The 27399-nt window shown below is 35.4% G+C and overlaps 2 protein-coding genes across 3 annotated transcripts in view; one reads left to right on the top strand and one right to left on the bottom strand.

Annotated features, from left to right (window-relative positions):
* The window catches only part of HSF2 (heat shock transcription factor 2), a 39701-nt gene extending 21231 nt beyond the window's left edge, over positions 1 to 18470 (top strand). Inside the window, exons 5-13 of one of the 2 annotated variants that reach the window (XM_069599052.1) lie at positions 1754 to 1829; positions 5234 to 5295; positions 6221 to 6308; positions 8025 to 8173; positions 8598 to 8837; positions 9492 to 9597; positions 13701 to 13754; positions 16940 to 17021; positions 17442 to 18470. In XM_069599052.1, the coding sequence (XP_069455153.1) occupies positions 1754 to 1829; positions 5234 to 5295; positions 6221 to 6308; positions 8025 to 8173; positions 8598 to 8837; positions 9492 to 9597; positions 13701 to 13754; positions 16940 to 17021; positions 17442 to 17734 (1150 nt within the window). In that variant the 3' untranslated portion in view covers positions 17735 to 18470. The remainder of the gene's footprint in view (positions 1 to 1753; positions 1830 to 5233; positions 5296 to 6220; positions 6309 to 8024; positions 8174 to 8597; positions 8838 to 9491; positions 9598 to 13700; positions 13755 to 16939; positions 17022 to 17441) is intronic. The other variant, XM_069599053.1, reaches the window with a different exon arrangement.
* Positions 18471 to 24244: 5774 nt separating this feature from the next.
* The window catches only part of SERINC1 (serine incorporator 1), a 34534-nt gene continuing 31379 nt past the window's right edge, over positions 24245 to 27399 (bottom strand). The window contains exons 9-10 of the mRNA XM_069599054.1: positions 27139 to 27369; positions 24245 to 25816 (exon numbers count right to left, since the gene is read on the bottom strand). Coding sequence (XP_069455155.1) covers positions 25681 to 25816; positions 27139 to 27369 — 367 coding nt within the window. The 3' untranslated portion in view covers positions 24245 to 25680. The remainder of the gene's footprint in view (positions 25817 to 27138; positions 27370 to 27399) is intronic.

The following is a 27399-nucleotide window of genomic DNA, read 5'->3' as shown; positions in this document are numbered from 1 at the left end:
TGATACTTTACATAGACTTGAGAAGGTCATAGTCATACTTTCTATCTACAGAAAAAAAAAATTTTTTTTAACTGGAATTTTTGGCACCATTATTCTAATGCCACATTAACAACTTGTATATAAAGTAGACCTATATTTCTGTTCTTAGTAAGTAGCTAGAATTCTTCTCAATGTAAATAGGCACCAAGGTCTTAAAGAGCAGTTATTTTATGTATTGTCTCTCCCATTTGTAACATGGGTCATTAGTTTAGCTATTCTTAAGTATTTTCATTGAGAGTAACCTTGAACTTTGAGTCCCTTTGTGAATAAGCATTAATTTTAAGCTTACTCATTCTGCATGTTTTATTTAAACTCTTATGTTGGTTTACTGTGCATATCTTGTGTCTACTAAAGTGTCCTTTGACTCAGTTCCTTGAATCTCAGGTTTAGCTTTTAAGGCTTGGGATCCCAAATTTATCCTGTAAATCTTCATGGTAACCATTCTCCTACTTATCTTTAGTAGGCAAATGACAGTATATTTATATTTCTGAGTCAGAGAAAGTACAGTTATTATTCAGTAAGTATTAAAATCTTGTTTTCTATACTTCAGTGTTTAAATTCAGTATCTTTTGTAGTAGTCTGGATTGAGGAAGATTGCTTTTGTGGAAGTTAATTAACAAAAGAGCAAAAATTAAAGCATTTATTAGATGAATTCTTCATGTCTTACTCAAAATTATCATTGCTATTAACATTTAATAACTGCAGTTTCCATAGAAGATGATGAGTGAGGGAAAAAATAAAGCTATTGCTACTGGACATGTAATTGGTTTGTAATGTATTTGTGTGTGTGTGTGTGTGCTTGCTTGTATCTGACACTTTGCAACCCCATGGGAGTAGCCCCACCAGGCTCCTCTGTCCATGGAATTTTCCAAGCAAGAATACTAGAGTAGGTTGCCATTTCCTTCTCCTGGGGATCTTCCCGACCCAGGGATTGAACCTCTGTCTCTTGCGTCTCCTGGATTGCAGGCAGATGCTTTACCACAGCGTCACCTGGAAAATCTCTGTCATTATTCGGGTATGCATTAAAACAAACAAAACAGAACACATTTTTAATATGCTTTAAAAAACCCAAACATTCATATGATTGTATTTGAGACAGATCTTTAGACTGTTTTATAGTCTTGATAGTAATCACTGATCATTGATCTTGGTAATCAACACTTAGCAAATTGTCTGTATGATCTTGAGTAAGTCTTCTTAATTAGCTGAGTCTCAGTCTTCTCACCTATAAAAAAAGAGATGATTCTTTTCTTGACAGATTTTAGAAAAGTTTAAGTAATACACATAAAATGTTTAGAATAGTGCCTGGCATAACAAGTGTTGAGTAAATGTCACTTTTTTTTAAGAATTGTTTCCTAAGCACAAGTCCCGAATTCTCATGGTAACCATATTTGAAAAGTTAATTTTTAAAACAAGAAATAATTTACCAGATTGTCAGAGGAGTAAATGGCCTATTTTATGGATGTAGGTGTGTGTCTTAGTTTTTTAATATATGTATTGCCACGAGTACAGGGTACTACTGTTAACAAAGTAAAGATTCTGCGTTGTGTCAAGGTTAGTTGCCATTCTGTGTAATTGAACCAAAATTTTCCTACTCTAACGAAGATACATAGTAAAAACTAGTTCATTTTTCTGGTGTTCTTAATTAAAGATATTGAGATCTGGCTTTTCTGACTGAATTTTTAAAATTTTTATTTTTGATGAATGATAACAGTGAGAATGAGTCCCTTTGGAAGGAGGTGTCTGAATTACGAGCAAAACATGCACAACAGCAACAAGTTATTCGAAAGGTGAGTGTTTTTCTCTGACTATAATCTGAATTTAATGAGTATCATTTTTGACCCTCAAAAAACCCTCTGTTGAATAGTCAGTGATTGATCTTAGTTTCTTATATATATTGAGTACACAGAAGTAAAACTATGAAGTCAAGCCAAGTGTTACATGTTCTTTTGAATAAAAAAAATTTCTCATTAGCTAAATATAATCATACTATACTTCCAGCTAATGTTTCTTTAGCTTTTAGTAAGATCTTTTGCCTGATATGACAGCTTTAATATACTTCATTCTTAGGAACATAGTTAATACACTACTAATTTTTTAACATATAAAAGACTGAGTCAAATTTTTTGGTTTTGTTTTACTGTTTTTTACTCTAAAAGGCAAAGATACGGTCATGAAAGATAAATGATGAATATTTTCAAAGCAACCAAACAAAAAAATTAGTTATCAAAGTATGTCATTATTAGCCTGTGCAGAAAGGCAGTTAAGGTAGTGGTGTACTATAAATCCTAAATTTTAGTATCTGAGCTGAAAATTACTGGGGGAACTGAAAATCTCCTTGCTGCATTGTGTCCTTGTGATTTAATCTTCTCATATCAGCTTTCATATGTTAATAAGAGGTAAAACATAAAAGTAATTAAGGCAGCTATTTTTTGCTCATGAGTAAACTGTACTCTTAAGTTTAAGCAACAGGTTTTATGGGGGGAGGGAGGGTGGGAGAGCTTCAGTTTGTTCCTACTCAGAGGCCATTAGCTAAAAATAGGAGTATGACTGAAAGGATCTGGATGTAGTGGAGAGGTTTAGAATACAGAGATGAATGGTAGCTGCACCCTTTGGCCTATAGTCAAAATAGATACACTGATTTTTAAAAATAAGTTTCAGGGGAAGGTTGAATGTAAGATTCAGTTTTTATTGTTTAGTCCAAGTACATGTATTTTTAAAATTTCCATAGTTGATTCCAACCTGAAGTCCTATTTAGGAATACCTAATTTTAAATGATAGATGTATCTTAACCTGTGCTTTATTTTAAAAAAAAATTTGTGTATCTTTTTCAGATACACAGTACAAAATAATGTTTCGGTTAAATGTTAACTCATATAATACTTCATAATTTGTTGTTGTTTTTTCCTTGAAAGCAAGAATAGTTGGTAAAATACTTAGTATTTCATTTTTTTCATGAAAGCAAACATTCTGTCTCCTCAAATTTGAGTTTGAACCTATGTGTTTTATTGGGGTTAGGAAGTTTCCATATGCATGATAGATTGCTGATAATTTTTTCCCTATTCCTGGAATTTGTTTCTAACTCTGCCATTTCCTCTTTAGCCTTGGATTAACTGGAATAATATATTGGAGGTATCTGTTAGAGAACTTGTCAGGTACAGAAGTCCAGTGATATAAATGTTAAATGCCTCATCTTCTTCAGGAAACAGACTCTGTACAACATAGTGCCAAAGTGTCAAAAGAGAGCTGAAGCTTACAACAGATTTCAGGAGAAATTTAACCAGCATTTCATGTTCTTATAAATTCCGCTAACTAATGCTTTTGGAATTTTCCCTAACAGTTTTTTATAAATTAACGAAAATAATTAAACTGTTTCATACATATCTTTAAGGTTAAATGTTGTCTTTTCATCAGCTGTCAGCATTTCCTTTTAAACAAGTAAATTTAGTGGCTAACCTTCTTTGCATAGACTCTGTTGTTAAGTCACTAAGTTGTGTCCCATTCTTCGTGACCCCCATGCCAAGGGGACATCATGCCAGGCTCCCCTGTGCCTCACTGTCTCCCGGAATTTGCTCAGGTTCGTGTCCATTGAATTGGTGATGCTGTCCAACCGTCTCATCCTCTGTCGCCCCCTTCTTCTCCTGCCTTCAATCTTTCCCAGCATCAGAGGCTTTCCACTGAGTCTGCTCTTCACATCAGGTGGCTAAAGTATTGGAGCTTTAGCTTCAGCGTCAGTCCTTTAAATAAATATTCATTTTGACTTATCTGTAGACACCACAGTTCGAAAGCATCATAGACTAATGCTGTCTAACTCTTCAGTTAAAATATTTGTATTTTCTCTGTGGAAAAGTTAATATTGATTGTAAGGCAAGCTATTTAGTAGCCTCATTTGGGGGAGAGTGTTCAATATTAAAGCTATACATTATGTGTTTTCAATTGTCAATTCTCTTTAATGTAATTATATTTTATAAGCTTGTGCAAGGAACTCTTCTGCAAAGGTTCTAGATGGTTGTCAGTCTTTATTCATAGCTTTATTCATAGCATCTCGGTGATATACTGATGCTTTGTTCATAGCATCTCAGTGATATACTGATTTTCATAGTTTACTTTAACTCCTTTAGGCAGTACAGTTCCAAGGCATACCCTGAACCAGTGATTCTCACATTCACATCATATCACCTGGAGCTCTTGCTAGTGAACAACACACATCGCTGGACCGTATCCTCAGAATTTTAGAGCATTTCTGGAGTAGGATAGATAATTTCAATGTCTAAAAAGCTCCTAGGCCAATGCTGCTGGTCCATGGACCATATTTTAAGAAACACTGTCATAAAATATAAAAAATTGATTGTATGTCTGGATCTGTTTAATAGTTTTTTCTAAATTTAATGAGACTGAAGATCAGCTTCCTGTGATTGTCATCTGGAAGCTTTGACAGATGTTCAGTGTCTCAGTAATTTTCTAGAATTAGCCAATAACTTTTATAATTTGGAAACATTATGATCTGAGAGAGTTGGCAATCTCTTTTGTTCCTAATTGTGTTAGCCGGTATAAGAAAAATATCTGTCAAACATCAGTTTTCTTTTTTGCATCATAATCTTCTTGAAAGAATTTTTAAAGTAAGGATCTATATCCAGGCATGCTTAGTACTTACCACCAAGACAAATAATTGAACTGAATATCGGAGAGATAGATAGGTGGATGGCAGGGGAGGAAGCTAGATATAGATATATATGGGAAGATGGATGTCCTGAAAGTGAAAGTGAAGTTGCTCCGTTGTGTCCGACTCTTTCCGACCCCATGGACTGTACTACCAGGCTCTTCCGTCCATGGGATTTTCCAGGCAAGAATACTGGAGTGGGTTGCCATTTCCTTCTCCAGGAGATCTTCCGACCCAGGGGTTGAACCCGGGTCTCCCGCATTGTAGGCAGACACTTTACCATCTGAGCCACCAGGGGTACCTTTATATCTTAAGTAGCAGCAACTTTATCACAGGTTATTCTCCCTGGAAACTGGTTTTTTTTTTTTAAGTATCATTATAAGATGCATCCAAATTTAAAGTGTTATTAAATGTGAAAGCTTATGTGACTAAGAATAGAGGACATATAGTACCTGAATTAATTTTATAAGACTTGTAATGTAGATGGAAGAATTAGGAATCTATGATGGGATATTTCCTGTATTTTCCTTTTAGATTGTCCAGTTTATTGTTACATTGGTTCAGAATAACCAACTTGTGAGTTTAAAACGTAAAAGGTAAGTTTTTTTGATAATTCATTTTCACCTATCTGTAGACAACCAAACATGTTAGAGTTTAATCGTGAATGGCCTTTATTTGCTTAATATGCCTGTTGTCCCAGATGAATGGTCCTCTCTAGTTTATTATCTTTAAACATTTCAAGAGTGGCGTTGTTTCTACCGTTGTCATCTTGCTGTTTTTGAGAGATCAGGATAGCCTGAATGGTCATTTTACGTACATATGGTTGATAAAGAATTCATTTTTCATTTACATTAGCAAATTATTGTAGTATTAGAAGACCTCATGAGAGAAACTGTAAAAAGAGGATACATGCCGAAGAAAACAAAAAATTTTTACTTGTTTAAATTTTTATCTCATGTTTAATCCATTCATAAGGGTCTTTAAAAACCTGTGTATTGACGATGGGTTGTAATACCCATAAATATGAATAACTACATTTGTCACAATTAAAACAAGAAAAACAGTGGACAAAGGAATAGGAGTAGGAGAAAAAGATTAAAAAGATTATCTTGTAAGGCTGAGGATTTTAGCAGACCTTGTTTATCCTTACAACTTATGCTGTGAAAATAACTGCTTCTACTAATTTTTTGTGATACTACCTTTTTTTTTTTTTTAAACTATGTAAGTACTGTAAAGAGTTATGTAGTTCAGTCACAATGAAGTGTATTTGGGGAGAGCAATTTATTATGTTTATTATAACAGATAGTACAGAAGAATGGAGAAATAAAAGTCCTAGACACACTCATCCCCCAGTTTCTATTCTTAAGATGTAATCTTTTTCAATAATTTCTTTGACCCTTATTGAAATTTTTTATTCATTGCTAAAGTGAATGTGTTTATATGTGGGTAAATTATTAGAAGCAACCTAAACTCCTTGTATGTTTGCTTCACCAAACTTCATATATATCCTCTGATTTTCAGGCCTCTACTTCTGAACACTAATGGAGCCCAAAAGAAGAATTTGTTTCAGCACATAGTAAAAGAACCAGCTGATAATCATCATCATAAAGTAATTTTTCAAATTCTGTTTTCTATTTATTATCTCAAACTAAATTTTATACAGCTGTATCTCATGCATTTAAAAAAGTTTACTGAATAATCTTAACTGCTCATCCTCCAGCTTTTAAAAATCGTGACTTTTTTTTATTATTTAGATTATTTTAAGAAATAAACTGTTATACATACAGTTATCTCTGCCTATTTCCAAGTTCGTTTTTCTTTCGCCTCTCATCCAGCGATGAATCAACTATCTTGAGTTAGTATTTATTATTCCCATGACTTCTTGATGTGTGAATCCATGAACAGTATTTGGTATTAGGTTGTATACCTCTGTTGTGAAAGTCTGCTTAGTCGTGTCCAACTCTTGTGACCCAATGGACTGTAGCTCTCTAGGTTCCTCTGTCCCAGACAAGAATACTGGACTACGTTGTCCTTTCCTTCTCCAGGGGATCTTCCCGACCCAGGGACCAAACCCGAGTCTCCTGCATTGTAGTTGCAGGCATATTCTTCACCATCTGAGCCACCAAGGAAAGCCTGTATATGTGTAAACTTTATACAAATATTATTTTGTACATATCCATTTGCAGTGTGGCTTTTTTCACTTGGTCTTTTGTGATTTATTAAACATAGAGATTTAGTTCATCTTAACTACTCTGTGGGATTAATTGAATATTATGATAATGTAATTATGTACTTGTCCATTGGTTATTTTAAGTTTTTTCCAGCTTTTACTATAAATATACACAGACTAGACTCCTTTAGTATAGCAACTGCAAAATATATTTTTGTTTACTTTAATTTTTATTACAAACTCTCTGGATAAATTATCAAACTTATACCCAGTTGAAGATTAGTTGAATCCAGACTTATTAATATCTGATTATCCTTGTAACTTTAAAGTCCTAGAATTCTGAATACTGTTTTAGATTTATTATTAGGGTGTTGAGATTTTTGTTCTCAGGCAAGTTAGAGTCACCCAGACATCTGGTTCCTCTTCCCAGTGTTTCTAAATAATCAGTGATACCTGTTTTTATGATTTAAGATTACTGTAAATGAATGAAGATTTCATTATTTAATTTTATTTATATTTTATGCTTCCCTATTATCTAGTGCTGAAATTGATATAATTTTGCATTATAATGATTACTAAAGTTTGCTCTGAAAAAATGAATGCTTTTTTATTAATGTACTTATGGTCTGAATATCTCTGTAGCTGAATTTAAACAAACAAATCATTGCTAAAAAGCCAGACTGACATCTAGCTGTAGGATAGTTGAAGTGGTTTTTTTTTCCCTGTTAAAGAAACCATCTAATGAGTCAGAATAAAACGTGTCTAACGAGAGTAGCTGAAGATGATATAATTTCCATCAGCCCAGTGGCCGTCTGGTTATGCTTGAGATTTCTGACGTCCTAAGCTTTTTAACTCTTTGGGTATAAGAAATACTTTAAAATTTGAAGATCTTTTCTTAGAAACATTCTGAGGTATATCATCTTTACGGTCCCTTACAGTGAAAGAAATAGTTAAGTAGCATGCAGATAATACACTTGACATCTTTGTGAATTGGTACTTCTAATACCAATTTAGTGTATAAGTCCCATAAGGGCAGAGAAAATATGTTTTGCTTACCATTGTATCTCAAAGCCCAGGTACCATTTTTTAAATGATATGTTGTTTGGTAGTCAAAATAATTTGTTTTCTGATATATTTTCTACCTGATTTTTTTAGGTTCCACACAGTAGGACTGAAGGTTTAAAGTCAAGGGAGCGGATTTCAGATGATATCATCATTTATGACGTTACTGATGATAATGCAGATGAAGAAAATATCCCAGTTATTCCAGAAACTAATGAGGATGTTATATCTGATCCCTCCAAGTAAGGAGATTGTGAAGTAACATTTATGAAAATAATACTTTTCTTAACAGATCTAAATTTAAAACTACATTATTCTTTGATGAACTAATATGTCACCCATATTTTAATTGTTGAACTGAAAAATTAAGCCAAATTATTCGACCAAGTACCTCCCTCCTTCCAGTGAAAAGACTCTCAGCAAAAAGTAATGAGAATTCTCATTTTTAAGGTTTGGAGTTTAAGACCTTTAGTTGAGTCTTTGTTCTCTTACATTGTATGAAGTATCAATATTTGTCATTAAATTACACACTCAAGAAAATTAAACCTTTTGTCAGGTGCTTTGCCGGGGATAGGGGGAGAGTTTCCCTAGAGAATGACTGGATAGGGTGAATTTATTGAAATAGTCTGAAAATGCAATTGGTTATTTCTCACATTGCTAATCTAGCTGTAGCCAGTACCCTGATATTGTCATTGTTGAAGATGACAATGAGGATGAATATGCACCTGTCATCCAGAGTGGAGATCAAAGTGAGCCAGCCAGAGAACCCCTAAGCTCAGACAGTGATGGCTCCAGCCCTCTCATGTCTAGTGCCGTCCAGCTAAATGGCTCATCTAGTCTGACCACAGAAGATCCCGTGACCATGATGGATTCCATTTTAAATGATAACATCAATCTTTTAGGAAAGTGAGTACTCATCTGGATGCTGTTTAAATTTATTTGCATTCTTTTTTACTTCACATGTTCTTTTTCGCTTTGAATGATTTTACTTTCAGGTTATGAACCCAGGTAGTCAACCTTCTATTTTGGTCTGGACTGAACTCTGCAAATGTTATTTTGAGAAAGCTTTAATTAATCCAAGAGCAGTCTTGGGATTTTCTTGTCATTTTATTAGATTTATTTAATGAAATACTTGTTTTTGAATGTCTTCAAAGTGTGTGTGTTTTTGTGTATTTATGTTTTTGTCAGGACTATGGAATAACACAGTCTCATATTAAGGAGCTTATTTATAGTATAAGAAAACAAGAAGTTAGTAGCAAAGACCAGTAATAAGAGGTGAAACATTTTATAATTTATAATACAGAGGAAAAAGATAAAGTCAGACTGTGTTATTGCAGAATTTTTTTCTTTAAAAACTAAAGTTTTATATAAAGGCTATAGGTTCTCAATTAACTGAATTTTTGAATCCTAAGTTCTGAATAGGATCTCTTAAGGTTAAGAATTGGTAAGGATTCAGCAGTTGCTAGGAATATTTTGCCTAGCAAGTTTTCAGTGTGATTAGAAACATAAAAGCCAGGAAACCTATATTTGATTTTTTTTTTTTTAATATCTTTTCCTTAGGGTTGAGCTGTTGGATTATCTTGACAGTATTGATTGCAGTTTAGAGGACTTCCAAGCCATGCTGTCAGGAAGACAGTTCAGCATAGACCCAGATCTCCTGGTTGATGTAGGTACTTTGAATATTCTTTGTTGTACTGTCAGTTTGTGTATATGTGAATATTATTTATAAATCAGTGCATCATTTTCTTGAATTCTACACTGTTTTTGCATTTCATTTATTTTAAATGAAATGGTTTTGTTAGAATGGACAGATGGTTTCAGGACAGTGAAGGAGGGTGATCACTATTTGTCTCTGAGTAGAAGTTCAGTTAATCCCTCTGTAACAACATATCAACTCTTTTCAAAAGTACTGTTAAATCCAGGTCTTGTCTGGACTTGTTGCTGTGTTACATTTTGCTCTGGAATAAATTGTCATTGAATAGAAATTAGTAGAAGTTTGTAGAAAAGATCATGGAGACACTTCTCAATATTTGGGAATTAATTTTTCAGTCAAATGTACTTTATGTTGTCATATTTGCTGTTTTTAAATATTTTTTATATTTTGAGTCCCAAGATTCCCCCATTCCAGTCCTCGCAAGCACCTGTATGAACTTGATTCCAGTGTTGTCTGGACTTTGAATCCTTGTCTATCATTTTTAGCACTAACCACCTTCCTTGCTTTCTTTTCTCTTGTTCCTACCACTCCTGTCTCCCTTAGCTAAAGCTTCCTATGTGGCCTGGTCTTATCCAGAAGAATCTTGCTCTTTCCTCTATTTCCATTTTCTGTTGTGTTTTTTTCTTGAAAACTTTTGTCCCTTTTTTTGGGTATGTTTTTCCCTTAAAATGCAGCTTCTCTCACATCAGAAGATTCTGTACCTCTGAGCCACCTGGAAAGCCTTGTCAGTGTCAGATGACTGTTATTTTTCCTAAATGATTAGTGCCTCACAGGATGGATTTCACCTTTTTAGAAGATTCCCTTTCCATGTTACTCTCTAGTAAATTTAACATTCATGCTAATGACCTACTTCGACTTGTTAACAATAACTTGACAGCCCTTCTTGATTCTACGGTCTTTGTTCCCAGTCTGAATTTAGAGACCTTTTAGAGTATCTGTCCCTTACATCACGTAGAAGGAAATAAAATCCTGTAATTCTTACTCTCTACAAATCCTCTGTCTTCAACTAGGTCATTTAACTTTGGAAAAGTTAGCACATTCTTTTGTCCTCACGACCTTATCTAGCCAATTCTTCCCTATTCACAGAGCATAATTCACCATAATTCACCATGCCCTAGTCCTCTCATCAGCTGTACAGCCTCATATACTTAATTCTTAGAAAGTAAGTACCTGTTTCCTCTTTAAAGCCAGTTTGTACACCTGCCCTCTGCCACTCTATTTTTTATCTCTAGCCTTGATCTTTCCCAACTGCCTTCAGTAGGTACAGATAATCTCCATCTTATAAAACGTTTTGATGTGGTGTTCTGCTCGTTTACCATTCTGCTCCTCTAATCCTTATACTCCAAAATTGTACAAATGAGTGGTTGTATTTGTTATTTTTTTTATTCCATATTTTCTTTTGAAGTTCTGGATTATCTTGACAGATATATATCTGTCAAGTAAATCTGACAGTAAATATCTTTATTTGCTCAAATTCTATGCTGCCTTGGTTTACCTATTGTAAATAGGCTGCAACTTTTTTTTCACCCTAAATTAGGCCACTTGGCTAGTGGAAGAAGGTTTGTTTTGAATCAGACAGATTTGGGTTCCATTTTTGGCTCATGTTAATTACTAGCTATGTTATTAATCTTGGAAAAATTAACCTCCCTTGCTCAGTTTCCCCATTTATTAAATATGGCTAATGCCTGACATGAAGGGCTTTTGTAAAGATTATAAATAATTGACACTTATTACTTAACACTAATGATTTTCTTCCATAGAACTTTTTATGTTGATTTTAAAGGCACTGGACCTCTTTGTTCTCTTCCTGTGTCCCTAACCGTTCTGTTTCTTCTAAGAGGTTTTCTTTTTCTTGCTGTCTTATACTTGTGGTTATTCCTCAAAGTACCCAGTCTTTTATCCTGTTTTTTTCTGCCTCTTCTTTTTTCTGTCTTGCCTCTCAAGGGATTTTGGCTTGTAGGATTGCTCTCAAAAGTGTATCTCCAGCTCTTAATAATTTTTAAAGTAAACTTCGCTTGAATTCCAATTCCATGCCTTTGGGATCATCAGTTACATCTTGCCTTAAATTATTTGTGTTTAACACCAAAATTTTGTTTATTCTCTAAAGTAGCTACCTTTTAGTTTTATTTTCTGTAGTGGTGTCAGACTTCTCTTTACTGACACAGGATAATAATCTCCCCATTTACCAAGTGGTGTGTATTTTCCAAAACAGCATTCACAAACCGCGCCTACTCTCTGTTTCCACTGTTGCCTTCCTCATCTAAGACCTTCATTGTTTCATTCTTGAATTATGAGGTGTTGTTATAAATGAAAAATTACTCATAAGTTGCATTGTTTTCTGAAATGGAAAAGATAAGTATATGTGTGAATAAGTATACTGAGAAGTTCATGGGTTCTTGCTGCAGAGTTCAGTACTAAGTGACACAATGTGGAATCAGTAGGAGAGACTTGACCTTGGAATTGAACTGTGTCAGTTCCTCATATATGATCTACTTTTTCCTACTTAAGACCATGTCTGCTAGGAATACATGAAGGTGTCCCGAGTCAGTGTATAGGGGGGTTGGGGCAAAGGAGGAGAGAGCAGTTTATACTGCTGGTCCTCCCCAGGTGCTACTGTCAGTAGGGACAAAATCTGGTCAGGCCTCCAAGGCATGTGCAAGCTGAACTGGTAGAGATTGGCAGTAATGTGTATAGTTATCTACCTATAGTTAAGAAACTGAGTTTCTTCTTCCTGGATCAGTAGGTGGTATGAAAGTAGGAAAAGTGAATGAAAGGAAAGGAAGAGCTGAGGATATTTTTAGGGCTACAGTGAATGTGGGACTTTAAAGGAGAGGAATGAGTGTCTATAGAGGGTGAAGGAGCCTCTGCATTTCATTCTGTCCTGCAAACCATTTGGTGTGCTTATTCTCTTAAAATGCTTTAGTCAGTATATTTCATTACTCAGGCCACTCCCAAGACGCTTATTGTGGACAGAATGTCCTGTCCATTGGCCTTGCCTTATTTTTTAAAACCTTATGTATACAACTTAAACTATTCAGGTCAGAACTTCTGTGTCATTTGGACTAGTCATTTCATTTGTAGAACTTACGTCACAACCATTTCTTCTCTGTTGTTGCTAATGCTGTACGACATCCTCTCTTTTCTAGGTCCTAACCATTTTCCAGGAACTGATACATGTCACATAGTTTTGTCAATACTTTTTGTTTCATCCTGTGTGTCTCTATTTTATTTTCTCTTTCTCTTAGCTCCTTAGTACTTTTGAGCCCCACCATCCATTAATTATAATACTGGATTGTATCTGATCATATGTTGCTATTTGATGTTGTTCTTATCTTGCCTTTTAGATTGTAAGCTCCTGGAGAGCAGATATAGTGTCATCTTGTATTCTTCATGATGTCAAATATTTCTCAGATGCTCAGTAAATCCCTGTGGAAGGGATGACTTTGAAGCTTTTGACATAAACAAAAATTATGTTTGTAAAGTGGCTGGTCTCAGGAGTGCAGTAAGCAGTGGTCTTAGCATCTGTGGCTTCCCTTGCTATGTGGCTTCCCTTGCTATGTGAAATAATCAACGTGGAGTTATACCATTTGATTAGAGCACTCCACCTGAGGTGTAATTTAGGAACCATTCTCATAGAGCAGATTCTGTACAATTATCACATAATTAGCAGGTAGTCAGTCAGTGAAGGATCATTGTAAGGGCAAGGAATTCAGCCCTGGTTGCCATTTAAGGCTAAAGGCATTTAGGGAGGAAAAAATAAATGAAGGAGAGGGGAGGTGGGAAAACCACCATTTGTCTCAAGTGATTTACCCTACTACTATTATAGGGTAGAAATTCTTAAAACATCTAATGCATGGGCTAGCTTGCTCTGCTTTTGTTTGTTTTTTCTTTCTGCTTTCTTGCTTTTCTCTTCCAAACTTGTTTTACTATATGGAAACTTCCTAGTGCAGGAACTACATCTCTTCACCCTACATAGCTGTATAAAATTTTGAACACACAGTTAAATTTTTTTAAATACTTTTTAAACTTATCATCTTTCTTGTTTGGTCTTTCAGCTTTTCACTAGTTCTGTGCAGATGAATCCCACAGATTACATCAATAATACAAAAGTAAGTTTTAATTCATGTTGCTCAGGACCCATAGCTGTAAGAATTTGAAGAAAAAAGTCCTAGTAAATAGAGAGCAGTGTCACTCCCAGTTACAAAAAGCATTTTATATTCTTACCTAATACATGTAATCGAGATAATAAAATTCTAGATAAAAAACTCGCTTTTGGTTATGGGGTGAATCATTGCCCAGTTCTTCTGTGCCTTGTGCTGTTAAATGTGAATGTGAAATTAGCATTCAACATGCTGGAAGATAAACTGACTAAATTTGGCATACTTAGGTATATTGCTGAAAGAAATTATTAAAATAACGATTTCATGTTTTGATGTCTTCATTTTACATTTTTATTCCATCTATAAATAACATTTCAGCATTTTTGTTGAAATTTAAGGGTATTCATATTGAAAACAAGTTCCTTCATTTTATTAGCATATAGTAAAAACATATATATTATTTGTAGGGAAGTATTTGTATTATTTGTAGGGAAGGCGAGTTGAATCAGTGAAGTATGGATTTGGGACTTTTTTAAGGGGAGTTTTTATTTTCTTAAACATAGTAACTATAGTTGGAATTAGCACTAGTTAATAGATTCTTTAGAACTGGTTTTCAATGAGTAATAAGGATAATATCAAGTTATTAGAGTGGACATTTAGAAATCAGTCTGTTACTTTGTATGACTTATTGTCTTGAGTAGGTGTATACTTCATTTATCTTGTTTATACCAAATCATTTCATAATTCCTGTTTTTCATTGAATAAAAAGGTAAATCAGTTCCCCTGAAATTTGTACAAATTTTTTAGATTAGTAGAATCAAAATTTAATTTTTATTTTTGTTTTTAATAAAAAATGAACATGTATCTAATAAATACAAGGTATTAGAGTGCGGAGGTGGAATTTTTCTAACTATTGTCATGTGTGAGGATAGCCTCACCACATTTTCGGAGTTATAGCTTGGGTAACTTAAAAGTTGAAGGTACTTGTGAATTTTTGAACTAGGAAGTTGGTTATATATTCGGTATTTGGATGGTTTATATCAGGGGTTGGCATACTTTTTCTCTGAAGACTAAATATTTTTGGCTTTCCAGGAAGCCAGGTATTCTCTTTCACAACTACTAAGGTCTGCAGAATCAGCTGTAGTAGACAACACGTAAAGGGATACGTGTGGCTGTGCTTCTGTAAAGCTTCTTAAGAAACAGGTGGAGTGCTGAATTTGGCATGTGGGTTATAGCTTGTCTAGGTTTACATTATAAGGATTTATGGACCGCAATCCGATTGTGTTTTAGTAAGACAGTATTATTGAATATTAGACCTTAGGTTGAGTGAACAAGGACCATGCATATGTTTAGTGAATGTGCTGCGCTGTTTGTTTATTGTTAGACATTAAGGCATTCTCTGTTCTTGGGTCGTCATCTTGTTCCCCAAAGCTTTCAGGAATAACAGTTAAATGGCAAGTTTGCATATTCTCTACAATACTGTTAGTTCAGTTGCTGAGTCATGTATGACTCTTTTTGCAACCCTATGGACTGTAGCCCACCAGACTCTTCTGTCCATGTGATTTCCTAGGCAGGAATACTGGAGAGGGTTGCCATTTCCTTCTCCAGGGGATCTTCCCGACCCAGGGATTGAACCATGTCTCCTGCACTGCAGGTGGATTCTTTACCACTGAGCCACTTGGGAAGCCCAAATTCTATAATATTCTACAATACTATAGAAAAATTAAAATTGAGAGTGACTTTTTATCATGTTTTAGAATTCCGATTAATTTTAAATAATTGGCACATCAGCTTTCATTCCCTTGCCGGTGACAAGTATTGTACGATGTGTATTAAAGCACTCTTTGCTAATGAATCAATCTCAGTATAGCAGTCTCGGTGGCTGGTAGGAATAAGCAAAAATTTGCTTGGGAGATGAAACCCATTTGTTTTCCTGGTTCTCATATTAGAATAACAACAGTGGCATCCTTGAAAAATACATATTTAGGGCTTCCCAGGTGGTGCTAATGGTAAAGAACCCACCTGCCAATGCAGGAGACATAAGAGACCTGGGTGTGATCCCTGGGCAGGAAGATCCCCTGGTGGAGGAAATGGCAACCCACTCCAGTATTCTTGTCTGAAGAATCCCATTGACAGAGGAGCTTGGCAAGCTACAGTCTGTAGGGTTGCAAAGAGTCAGATACAACTGAAGCAACTTAGCACAGGAAGTAGAAACACAAAGGAAATATTACTGCATTAATGCTTTTTTAATTGTGAATGCTAAATGAGAAATAATTTGGGGGGAAGTTTTAAGTAGTTTTTATTATGTCATGAAGTTATTATTATCTGTAAATTTTGGAAATTTGTACTGCTTAATTTTATGTTGATATCAGGGAAATTATAGGAATTAGTATGTTTGTTACACTGTATATAATTTACAAGCAGGCAGATATCTGGGACTTAACAGCTATTCAGGAAAAATTGTGAACGTCAGCACCTCAGTTTGAACATGATTGAAAAGAGCACTGAAGAACTTAACGTTAAAGATTTAATTCCCTTACAGTCAGGTGTAAGGAGAGAAGACAGTGTCAAAAGAAGTAATTTAAATGACAGAAAAGAACTGAAAGAGCCACAAAAAGGAAATGAAGAAATATCACCTCATATTTGAGGCTTCCAAATATAAATAGTTTTAAGGATGTCATCATGTCATCCTGGGCTACTATGAGTATGTTTACGTATGCTAAATATTCTGTTTGTGAGAGAAAAGAAATGTGTAATACATTATAAGTCAAAACTGTTTAAAATTGTTTAAAGAATCAGCTCTTCATTAGCAATTTGAAACTAGCCATCTTTGATTCATTACCATCTTCCACTCTTGACAAATTCTGTCTATTCTGCTGTTGAAATGCCCCTCCTTTTTTGTTCTTACTGGCATCCTAGTTCAAGTTCTTTGTTTCATCCACTTGGTGACAGCAGTAGTTTTCTTAGCCAATTTGATTACATCTCTCTCTCGCTCGCTCTCTCTCGCTCTCGCTCTCTCTCTCTCTCTCTCTCTCTCTCTCTCTCTCGTTCCTCTCTCCTGATGCTCCCCTTTCCCATGTATTTCAGAGAACATACCAGTATTCATATACTGTACCAATTTTAAATGTTTTGCTGTTTTTCAGGAACATAAAAAATATGAGACAAGGATTTTTATACTATTTTTTCTCTTTTAGTCTGAGAATAAAGGATTAGAAACCAAGAACAATGTAGTTCAGCCAGTTTCAGAAGAGGGGAGAAAATCTAAACCCAAAACAGGTAGGTATAAATGTAGTATTCGTTTTTTTAAATTAAGGTTTCTATGTAGAAACTAACGTGAGCAAAGGAAGATTTTGCCATGTTTAATTATTAAACATGGGTATGTATTAGTCTTTGTTTTATTCATAACAAATCAAGGTTCCAGCATATAAAGGAAATTGGTGTGGTGATAGTTCTTAAAGTTTGTGATTTTCCACCCTATTTAACTTCAGAAGAACTGAAAGAACCCTCATTTCTTAATTAGTGAAGACTACATTTTCTGACTTAAATATTTTCAAATTTACTGATGCAAAGTATCATGTTTGACTGTGTATAGGGTAATGATTGCACATATGCACATCTGCTTCTGTTTTTTCCACCTTCAGCTTGAACTCTGTAGAAGCTGGTGGTAAAAAAGCATTTTTCTTATCTTCATTATAGATAAGCAGCTTATCCAGTACACTGCTTTTCCACTTCTTGCATTCCTCGATGGGAACCCTGCTTCTTCTGTTGAACAGGGGAGTACCGCATCGTCAGAAGTTATGTCCTCTGTAGATAAACCCATAGAAGTTGATGAGCTTCTGGATAGCAGCTTGGACCCAGAACCAACCCAAAGTAAGCTTGTTCGCCTGGAGCCATTGACTGAAGCTGAAGCTAGTGAAGCCACACTGTTTTATTTATGTGAACTTGCTCCTGCACCTCTGGATAGTGACATGCCACTTTTAGATAGCTAAATCCCCAAGAAGTGGACTCTATGTGTATATATTCATCAAAATGATGAACTATTTATTTTAAAGTATCATTTGGTACTTTTTTTTGTAAATTTCTTTGTTTCATTTTATCAGATAACTGTGGAATCAAAAGCACCTTTTGCTTTTCTCACTAACCACCCACTCTTGCAAAGCTTTCAGGTGTTACTCAATTATGTAGGTACATAAAGATTTGATGTGTTAAACCACATTATTGGCATATCTTTAAGTTGGATTCAAATGGCCATTTTTCTCCAGTTACACTAAATTGGATTTCTTTTTTACGTATATGTTCATTAACCCCAGTTAAACTTTTCGTTTGTTTGTTTTACTTGTTTGATGCTGTCTTGTTTGCATTGAGTGTAAGTCACTATAACTAATGGTAGAACTCCTAAAGCTTTCTCTGTTCCAGTTGCTTTTATTGAGTATTTTTCACATGGCTTCTTTATAAAACTGGGAACATAAAGTGCCTGTATCTTGTAAAACTTCATTTGTCTCTCTTGGTTCAGAGAAGTTCATTCATGTTCAAAAGGAAGGCAACATATACTTGAGTGCTTGCTGTCTGATACAGTTTCAGCTGCATATATTATAGACAGAAGGGGATGGGATGGTGTCAACCCATCCAGCCCATTGGACTAGTTTTAAGTAAAAGTTTTCTGGTTTGTTTTGTGTTTTTTTGAAGCATACTATTTAGTAAAATAAATATTATGAATGTTGCGTATCTAGTGTCTGTTACGTGTCTTCTTTGGAGTGACATCCACATGTGAGTCTTTCCTTTTCATATGAAGTAGGTAGATGTAGACTGTGAGCTTTGTTTGTTGTCCATTATTCTAAACATGAAGCATAGGAAGTTCTATGTGCCTCATCTCAGAGGATAGGTTGTCTTGCAACAAGGAGGAAAATATAATGACTCCAAATTTAATGTGTTTTAAGTTCTTTGTTTAAAAATTATACTGGCTTACTTTCTATGTTTCTAATAAAGAATTGAGAAAAGTATACTTCCAGTTGTCCAAATTAGGTACGAACATTATCACTGGATGCAAAGTGCCTTTAATTTTCACCTTGAGAGAAAAGAGAAACAGTTAAATCACTTTTTTCCCTTTGAAACATTTGCTCAGAAGGATTAGAGAGACTTAATGCAAGGCCAGAGAACTATCACCTGAAGAATTCTACCTTCGAGCAGAGAACTGGAAGCAGTGAGCTAGTATCTGAACGCTTTTTTAAATAGGGCTGTTTGATGAGAAATTAGAGATGGCTTTCCTTATTGGCTATAGACTCTCTCTTAGTATCTTGGAAGTTCTCATACATGATATAAAAATTCAAATAAAGCCTAGCTCAGAGGGGTAAAGAAACCCTTCCTTAGCAGATCCTGAAATACTTGGCTCTGACTGTGGGACCTTGGTGAACAAATTCAAGAACTCAAAACAGTGTTCTGCATAAAGTGCCAAGAGTTAGAGGAGAGATAGCTTCAGAGACTTTTTCTTTTTCCCTTCATCACTGGGGGATATGATTAAGTTTCTTCTCCTTTAAGGATAACTCTAGAAGTATTTTAAAAATAATTTTGAAAACCTTGTATTTCCTAGTACTTTTTAAGGTGACATTTAAACTTTTTCATCTTAAGTATGGTAAAGCATCTGCCTACAATGCAGGAGACCCAGGTTTGATTCCTGGGCTGGGAACATCCCCTGGAGAAGGAAATGGCAACCCACTCCAGTATTCTTGCCTGGAAAATCCCATGGACGGAGGAGCCTGGTAGGCTACAGTCCATGGGGTCGCAAAGAGTCGGACACAACTGAGCGACTTCACTTTCACCTTAAGTAGCCAGGAGGAATTTAGGATACTGTTAATACTGCCATTTTTAAAAAGTTACATGCTTTTAAATGTATATCTAAATACCATAGTGATTTGGTGTTCATCGTTATCCATTCTACTTCCTCCAGAGAATTTTATACTACTTTTATTATGCATGATAGTCATACATTGACAGTAACTGTTGCACTTCTCTGCAACTAAATTTGAAATTACTTCCTGTAACCTTAAAATTCCAAGCATTAAAGTTTGTCTCCAATTATAAATACACAGTTGATCACAACAGTATATAGGTATATGGCAGAGACTGTTAACTGATTGCTGAACCATTTCATATCATGCAGTTATGTTATCTCCATCTTTATAAACAGGGTAGCTATGTAACTGAATTCTAATAAATCAGGAAAAGCAGTGTTCAGAACTTACAGGTCTGGTCTGAAAATTTCCCCCATGCAACCCTCCTCACCTTTTACTCATCTGCCAGCTTGATGCAGAGGAGTTATGGCTTCTGAGTATACACACAAGGAGGAAACTTGGCTTCCTGGATCACCACTTAGAGGAGAGCCATCCATCAATCCTGGATATTCCTTTAGATTTCAGGTGAGGGGGGAGCAAACCTTTATTATGTTCTACCTCTGAATTTTGGGGGATTGATCTGTTAAAGAGATTTCACTGTTCACTAAGGTAGTTTAAATGTTGAGCTGTTAACATAAAAAGCAAAAATTTATCAGAAATACATCTTTTTGTGGGGTGAACAGATCTCAGGGACTTTTTTCCCCAAATGTTTTATTATCTGGCAGTAGGTTTATAATATTAATATATTAAGAGCATCAATTTGTTTTTATCAAGTCCTAAGAAACCTTTTTAACACACACAAAAAAGAGACTAAAATAGAAGGAATTTTGTTACAGCAGTGTCACCAAATATGAAGTCCTTCAAATTTCATTCAAGTACTTTAAAAATTGTATTAGCTGGTAATTTAATTAGATCATCCTGATTATTTCAGTGAAAGAAAAGAAATATAAATCACCTGAATTGCAAAGGATTTTTAAAATAAGTGTCATTCTCTTACCAGTATTTAAAATTGTCTCTACTTGGGTGTTTAGCAAGTTTATCTGAAGTGCCTTGGTATTAAGATTCAGGATGAATTAAGAGGAGTAATTATTTGATTTGTTTCAAGTGTGGAGAGAGTAATTGTTAAAAGGGATGATGCCTTGTCCTGAGACATCTTTTCAAGCACATCACTTTAGGAAAATGTACACATGGAAATTGAAGACCTGGAAACTGCTTCCTTTAAAAATAACATAAACTTGTGTTTATTGCAAAAAGTCTCTGTGTGTTATGTGGAAAACAGCACAGTACAGTTTACAGGTATGTACCCCCTCATCTTCATACCACCTCCAAGTTTCTTTTGCCTCAGTTGGGATACAAGTAAGCCTATAAGAGAGCTAGTCACTTAGAGATAAATGTTCTTTTAGGGTGTTTCACTATGTGCTTCCGGCTCCCCTGATAGCTCAGTTGGTAAAGAATCCCCCTGCAATGCTGGGTTCGATCCCTGGGTTGGGAAGATCTCCTGGAGAAGGGAATGGCTATCCACTCCAGTATTCTGGCCTGGAGAATTCCATGGACCATATAATCCATAGGGTCACAAAGAGTCATACACGACTGAGTGACTTTCATTAAGTGCTTCATAGGGTTGGTATACTCAGTTTAGAAGCTGAAGTGTGAAAACAGAAGGTCCACAGGCTGGGAAGATGACCAGATGACACTCACGATAAACATACATAAAGTGCTACATTTGAGAATTAGCACCTACATGAAACAACAAGCATAGGTAAAAATACTTTGCGAATCAATTGCAGATTAGGTCATAAAGTAAATTTCAAGAAATTGGTTTCAGACAAACTACAGTACACATAAGCTAGACCTTGACAGTTGTGAGGAGTACTGGCTTGATACTTTGTAATGTCCCTCAATTTGGGGTCACTCTGTTTCTTGCCATAACTAGATGGGATTATGAGCTTTGGGGAAGATCAGGTTAAGTGCCATTTTCCATGTATGAACCTGATTTTTCATTGTTGATACTAACTACAACTTAGACTGAGCCCCAAACTTCTGGAATATCTACCACACAGTCTCAAAACCAACCCAAGCAGCCCAATTTCGGATTTGTCAGCCTCTAATTGGTGAGCCAGTTCCTCATAAATGTGTATTATAAATACACATTTCCATATGTACAAGCTAGATTTAGAAAAGTCAGAGGAACCAGAGCTGAAATTGCCAACATCCATTGAATCACAGAAAAAGCCAGAGAATTCCAGAAAAATTAAAGCCTTTGGCTGTGTGGATCACAACAAACTGGAAGATTCTTAGAAGATGGGAATACCAGATCAATTTACCTGCCTCCTGAGAAACCTGTATGCAGGTCAGGAAGCAACAGTTCGAACTGGACATGGAAACAACAGACTGGTTCAAAATCGGGAAAAGGAACGTTAAGGCTGTGTATTGCCACCCTGCTTATTTAACTTACATGCAGAGTACATCACGAGAAAGGCTGGGCTGGATGAAACACAAACTGGAATCAAAGATTGCTGGGAGAAATATCAACATCAGATATGCAGATGACACCACCCTTACGGCAAGCGAAGAGGCACTAAAGAGCCTCTTGAGAGGAGAATGAAGCTGGCTTAAAACTGAACATTCAAAAAACTAAGGTCATGGCATCTGGTCCCATCACGTACTTCATGGCAAACAGATGGGGAAACAATGGAAACAGTGACAGACTTTATTCAGTGCAGATAGCGACTACAGCTATGAAATTAAGATGCTCCTTGGAAGAAAAGCAATGACAAACCTAGACAGTGTATTAAAAAGCAGAGACATCACTTTGCTGATAAATGTCCACATGTCACATAGCTACGGTTTTTGCAGTAGTCAAGGTATGGATTTCAGAGTTGGACCATCAAGGCTGAGCGCTGAAGAATTGATGCTTTTGAACTGTGGTGCTGGAGAAGACTCGAGTCCCTTGGACTGCAAGATCGAACCAGTCAATCCTAAAGGAAATCAACCCTGTAGATTCACTGGGGATGAATGAGCATCTTCACTGAAGATGCTGGGGAAGACAGGGTAGAAGGGGGTGACAGAGGACAAGATGGTTGAATGGCGTCACTGATTCAACAGACATGAGTGTGAACAAGTTCCAGGAGATGGGGAAGGACAGGGAATCCTGGCGTGCATATATATATATATAGTCCATGGGACTGCAGTTGGACATGACTGAGTGAACAATTACTGTCACAGGACAGAACTAAAAAGGGTGTAACACTGGCCACATAGTGACAAGATGTCTTAAAAAATATTAGGCTGCATGAGCTGTATTACTTGGAAATTAATCTCATCGGTAGCATCATTTGCAAGTATCTTCTCCCATTTTGTAGTTTGTCTTGCTTATGGTTTCCTTTGCTGTGCAAAAACTTTAATTAGGTCACAACAGTGACCTAACAGTTATTTCCATTATTCTGGGAGACTGATCTTTTCCCCAGAATCACTTACTGAAGAGACTGTGTATTCCATTGTGTATTCTTGCATCCTTTGTAGTAGATTGTCCATCAGAAGCATTTGGGTTTATTTTTGGTATTTCTAACCTGGTCCATTGATGTGTTTTTGTGTCAGTCCTGTACTGCTTTGATTAGCTTTGTAGTAGTTTGAAATCAGGGAACATGATTCCTCCAGCTTCACTTTTCTTTCTCAAAACTGTTTTGGCTATTTGGGGTCTGTTGTGTTTCCATACAAATTAAAAACATTTTTGTTACAGTTCTTTGAAAAATGCCATTGATAATTTCACAGGGATTGCACTGAATCTGTAAACTGCCATGGGTAGTATAATAATTCTACAATGTTGATTTTATGTCTTAAAACATGGTATATCTTTCCATCTGTTTTTGTCTTCATTCCCTTCATCAGTGTCATAAGGTTTCAGAGTACAGGTCTTTTGCTTCCTTAGGTGTTTTATTCTTTCTGATATGAACGTAAGTGGGATTATTTCTCTAATTTTTCTTTCTGGTATTTTGCTGCTATGGGATAGAACATTTTTTTAATAAGTTTTTTTTTTTTTAATACTGAAGTGTCAGAAAAAAGCAGCATCAATTGGCATCTCAGGAAAAAAGGCCTGGAGGACACAGAAGTCTAGAATATCTATCAAATGAATTAAAATTATTCTCCAGACTTAACTGGTCTAGTTCTTCTAGGAGAATAACACATTACCTTTGAGATCCACTTCAGGGGTTATTAACAGAGAACCAAAAGGGTGGCTCAGAGGTTAAAGCGTCTGCCTCCAATGTGGGAGACCCGGGTTCGATCCCTTGGTCGGGAAGATCCCCTGGAGAAGGAAAAGGCAACCCACTCCAGTATTCTTGACTGGAGAATCCCATGGATTGAGGAGCCTGGTGGGCTGTAGTCCACAGGGTCACAAAGAGTCAGACACGACTGAGTGACTTTACTTACTAAAAGGGTAAAGACCACCTTAAAAACAATTCAGTTTTTTCAAGACAGAAAATGGTCACTAAACCCTCCAATGTCAGTTTTTGTTTTTTTTTAATATACACAGGAAGAAAGTAGTTTGGAGTATTACACCACCTAAATTTGCTAAAATTATATTCTCCAGAATTTAAAAGAATATACCACACATTTTCTCTGAATTCATTTATTTAAAGATAAAACAGCCATTTGAGATCATGGAATACAATACCAACACAATAAAAGGTGAGGAATTGTTATATTTTGCTTACATCAATAAATATCTTAAAAGAAGCAAATGTAGATTTTAAGATTTAAGACACTAATGACACAACTGAGAGTTTCTATCTAAGTTAACAGTGATACTGCTTGATTTTCAAGTTGAAAGATTTTTAATAACCTATATATTTCAATTAGGTGGCAGCAAATAGAAAAGCATCTTTTGAGCCAAATAGTATACTGTTAAGCAGGAGTTTATTTTACAGCAGTCCATCATTCTCCTGGCCTCAGTTTGTGTAGAAGGCATACTAGACATCAGCAATTCACATCACATAAATGATCTACCACTCACAATGGTGCAAAATCTATTATGCATGTATTTGAATAGAAATTATTTTTGAATTCCAGAAAAAATGCCATTTGTGTTTGACAGATGTGGGATTTCCCAGTTTTGCCACTGATCAGCTATCTGAGCTTCAGTTTCTTCACAGTTAAACTTTTGACAGAACAGGAAGAAACTGAAAAATAGGCTTTAATAGCCTTCAGTTTATCAGCTCTGATTTTCAAAACAAACTTTCAAAGTGATTTTCAACCTCCTTCTAACCTATGATTATCCTTTTCAAAATCTTTGTCCAAATCCTTCTCAGAGTTCCTAACTTCTCCACTGAACACATTTTAACACATCTGCATGTGTTTATAATGACCAAAACAAAGTTCATTATGTTAGTATGAAAGACTACCTGTATTCAGGGTACATTACAACCTACCCAGGTATTCAATTTAGTACCCACCACTAGCAAATCTCTGAAATTTCTGTGTCTCCGTCTCCACCATAACCTACACTGTTGTCAATCAAATACTCCATACCTGTGTATGTTCCTTACCTTCATATCAAGGGAAAAATCTGAAAAGTTTTTAGAAAATTGGCATTTGTGACTTGTTTATACAATTTTCACAATTTTAGGACAGCCATGTTCTTTGCAGTATCCTGTAGGACAAGGCATCAAATATTTCAAAAGGCAGCCATACATTTTTTTGTATTTTTCTAAAACAGCTTATGTTCTAACACAATTTAAAAATCACACTGCCAAGCAGTTTTGTTTTTACTCTTTTCACAGGTACAGAGCAGAGAATAAACCTAACAATGTCCACTTCTCCTAACTTACCACCAACATACTCATACAACTCTTGATTCATTCTAAAACGCATATTGATGCGCTTGGCAAGACTATAATGAATAAAATGGCAAGCGGTAAATCTAATTCATGCCAGAAGACTGGAGAAGTTACATGGGAAGCACACACATACACAACTTCACAAAAGTTGGGAATACTGCTGACTTCAAATAAATGATGATCAAAGTGAGACTTTCATGCCTCAAGTCCCATTCAGTCAAATTCACGATTTGTAAGAACAAGTGGTGCCACCAGTGTCCAAACATACAGCACAATGCCAATCCAACTAGAAGAGATTTTCACCCAGACAGCTGTCCACTGACTTTTCATCTCACGAGAAGGCTCATACCTAATATTTAAGGAAAACAGAAAGCAGAGAGAAGTTGGATTATTGGTCACCAAGCCAGCAGGTTTCCTTATTTTAGAAGTATTCTTTGTATATAACCTGTGATAACAGATATGTAGTTGCTGGATTATCTCTGTTGCCTTGTTTTCCATACCACTTTGACAGCTAATACGAAGGTTAAAAAAAAAAAAATCTCCTTTAAGGGAGCAGAAGACATAGGCCTGTGAAGTAGTTCCTTTACATAATGCTCAGAGAATCTGTATGTATCTCTGGCTCACTAATTAATGGAACAGCAGAGAAAGGGAGTCTGACCTCTAGATAAATGAAACATTATTTAACAAAGACTTATCAATTCTAAACTGTACAAAGAACATAATTTGTTCAAAGTATATACACGAGCTCCCCTCCAGTATATACAGGAGCTCCCTCCACCTTCTCAGATTTAAGAAACTGGGAAGGAAATATATCCCAAATTTAGCTGATTTTTATGTTGATGAAACGTAACAAAAATACCTGACAGCCAAAGCTGTGAATTACTGAGAATTATTTGGAATAGTTCTTGTACCTTAATATGCTGCAGTGTAGGAATTTTTAAGTATATATATTTTTTTTCAATAATAAATGCCAGCAGAGGCTGATCTCAAACAAATGAATCTTTTTTTTTTTAACATCTTTTGCTGGTATTCAAAGTTTTCTTACAAATTGTTAAGGACATTATGCATTAAAGAGTATTAAAAATAGAACTACCCTAACTATACAGTTCAACTTGAATCTTCAATCTTTCAGCAATCCTTTGAACTAAATCAGAATTTTTAAAGACAAAATATAAACCACTACCTTCCTCTTAACAAAAAGAGGTTTATCAGTTTTGAAGTAATATAAAAGCAAAAATTAGTTTTAAAGGATTCTAAGAATCTATCTGTGTTAATATATTCACACTTCAATTTTGAAATCCTCAAAGCTTTTAATGACAAAGTTTGAACAAAAACAGTTAAAAAAAGGTATCTTTTTCTACACTATGTTGGGAACTAGTTAGTCTGTATTAGAAATCACTGTGTTTGATCCCCGTCAACATGTACTTCCCTAAGCAATGTGGTAGGTTTGTGAAACTTTATTTCAGTCTTTTAAGATCTGGAACTATTTTAATGACTGTTATTGCTAAAGCAAGGAAATAAAGTCTGCATTTCTCATACTGATCTCACTATTCATTTAAATTCTGAAATATATTGGAGGATAAAAAGTACTCAATACCACGTTTTTACAATGGAATCACAAAAAAAGCCACCCAAATTTCCACATGGAAAGTTTTCATAAAACGTAAGTACCTGTACCAGTTGGTAAGGGTCATCATGATATAGAGCGAAGCCAGGAACAGCATGAAGTGAAAGAAGGAGTAACTGTAAGTGACACCATCCCTCTCATTATCTACGGCTCGGTGAACATCATCACCATCCTCAAGTGATCCCTCATTTCTGGCTCCACCATCTTCTATTAGTGTTGATTCATCGCTTGTTAGAGTCAGTTTATTAACCTGACTGTTGTTTGAAGTACGGATGCTACATGAAAGACAGTTTAAAAAGAAAGGG

The sequence above is a fragment of the Ovis canadensis genome, chromosome 8 (assembly GCF_042477335.2).
Source record: "Ovis canadensis isolate MfBH-ARS-UI-01 breed Bighorn chromosome 8, ARS-UI_OviCan_v2, whole genome shotgun sequence".
Taxonomy (NCBI): Eukaryota; Metazoa; Chordata; class Mammalia; order Artiodactyla; family Bovidae; genus Ovis; species Ovis canadensis.
Note: the sequence above shows the minus strand (reverse complement) of the source record. Positions and strands in the feature narration are given on the sequence as shown.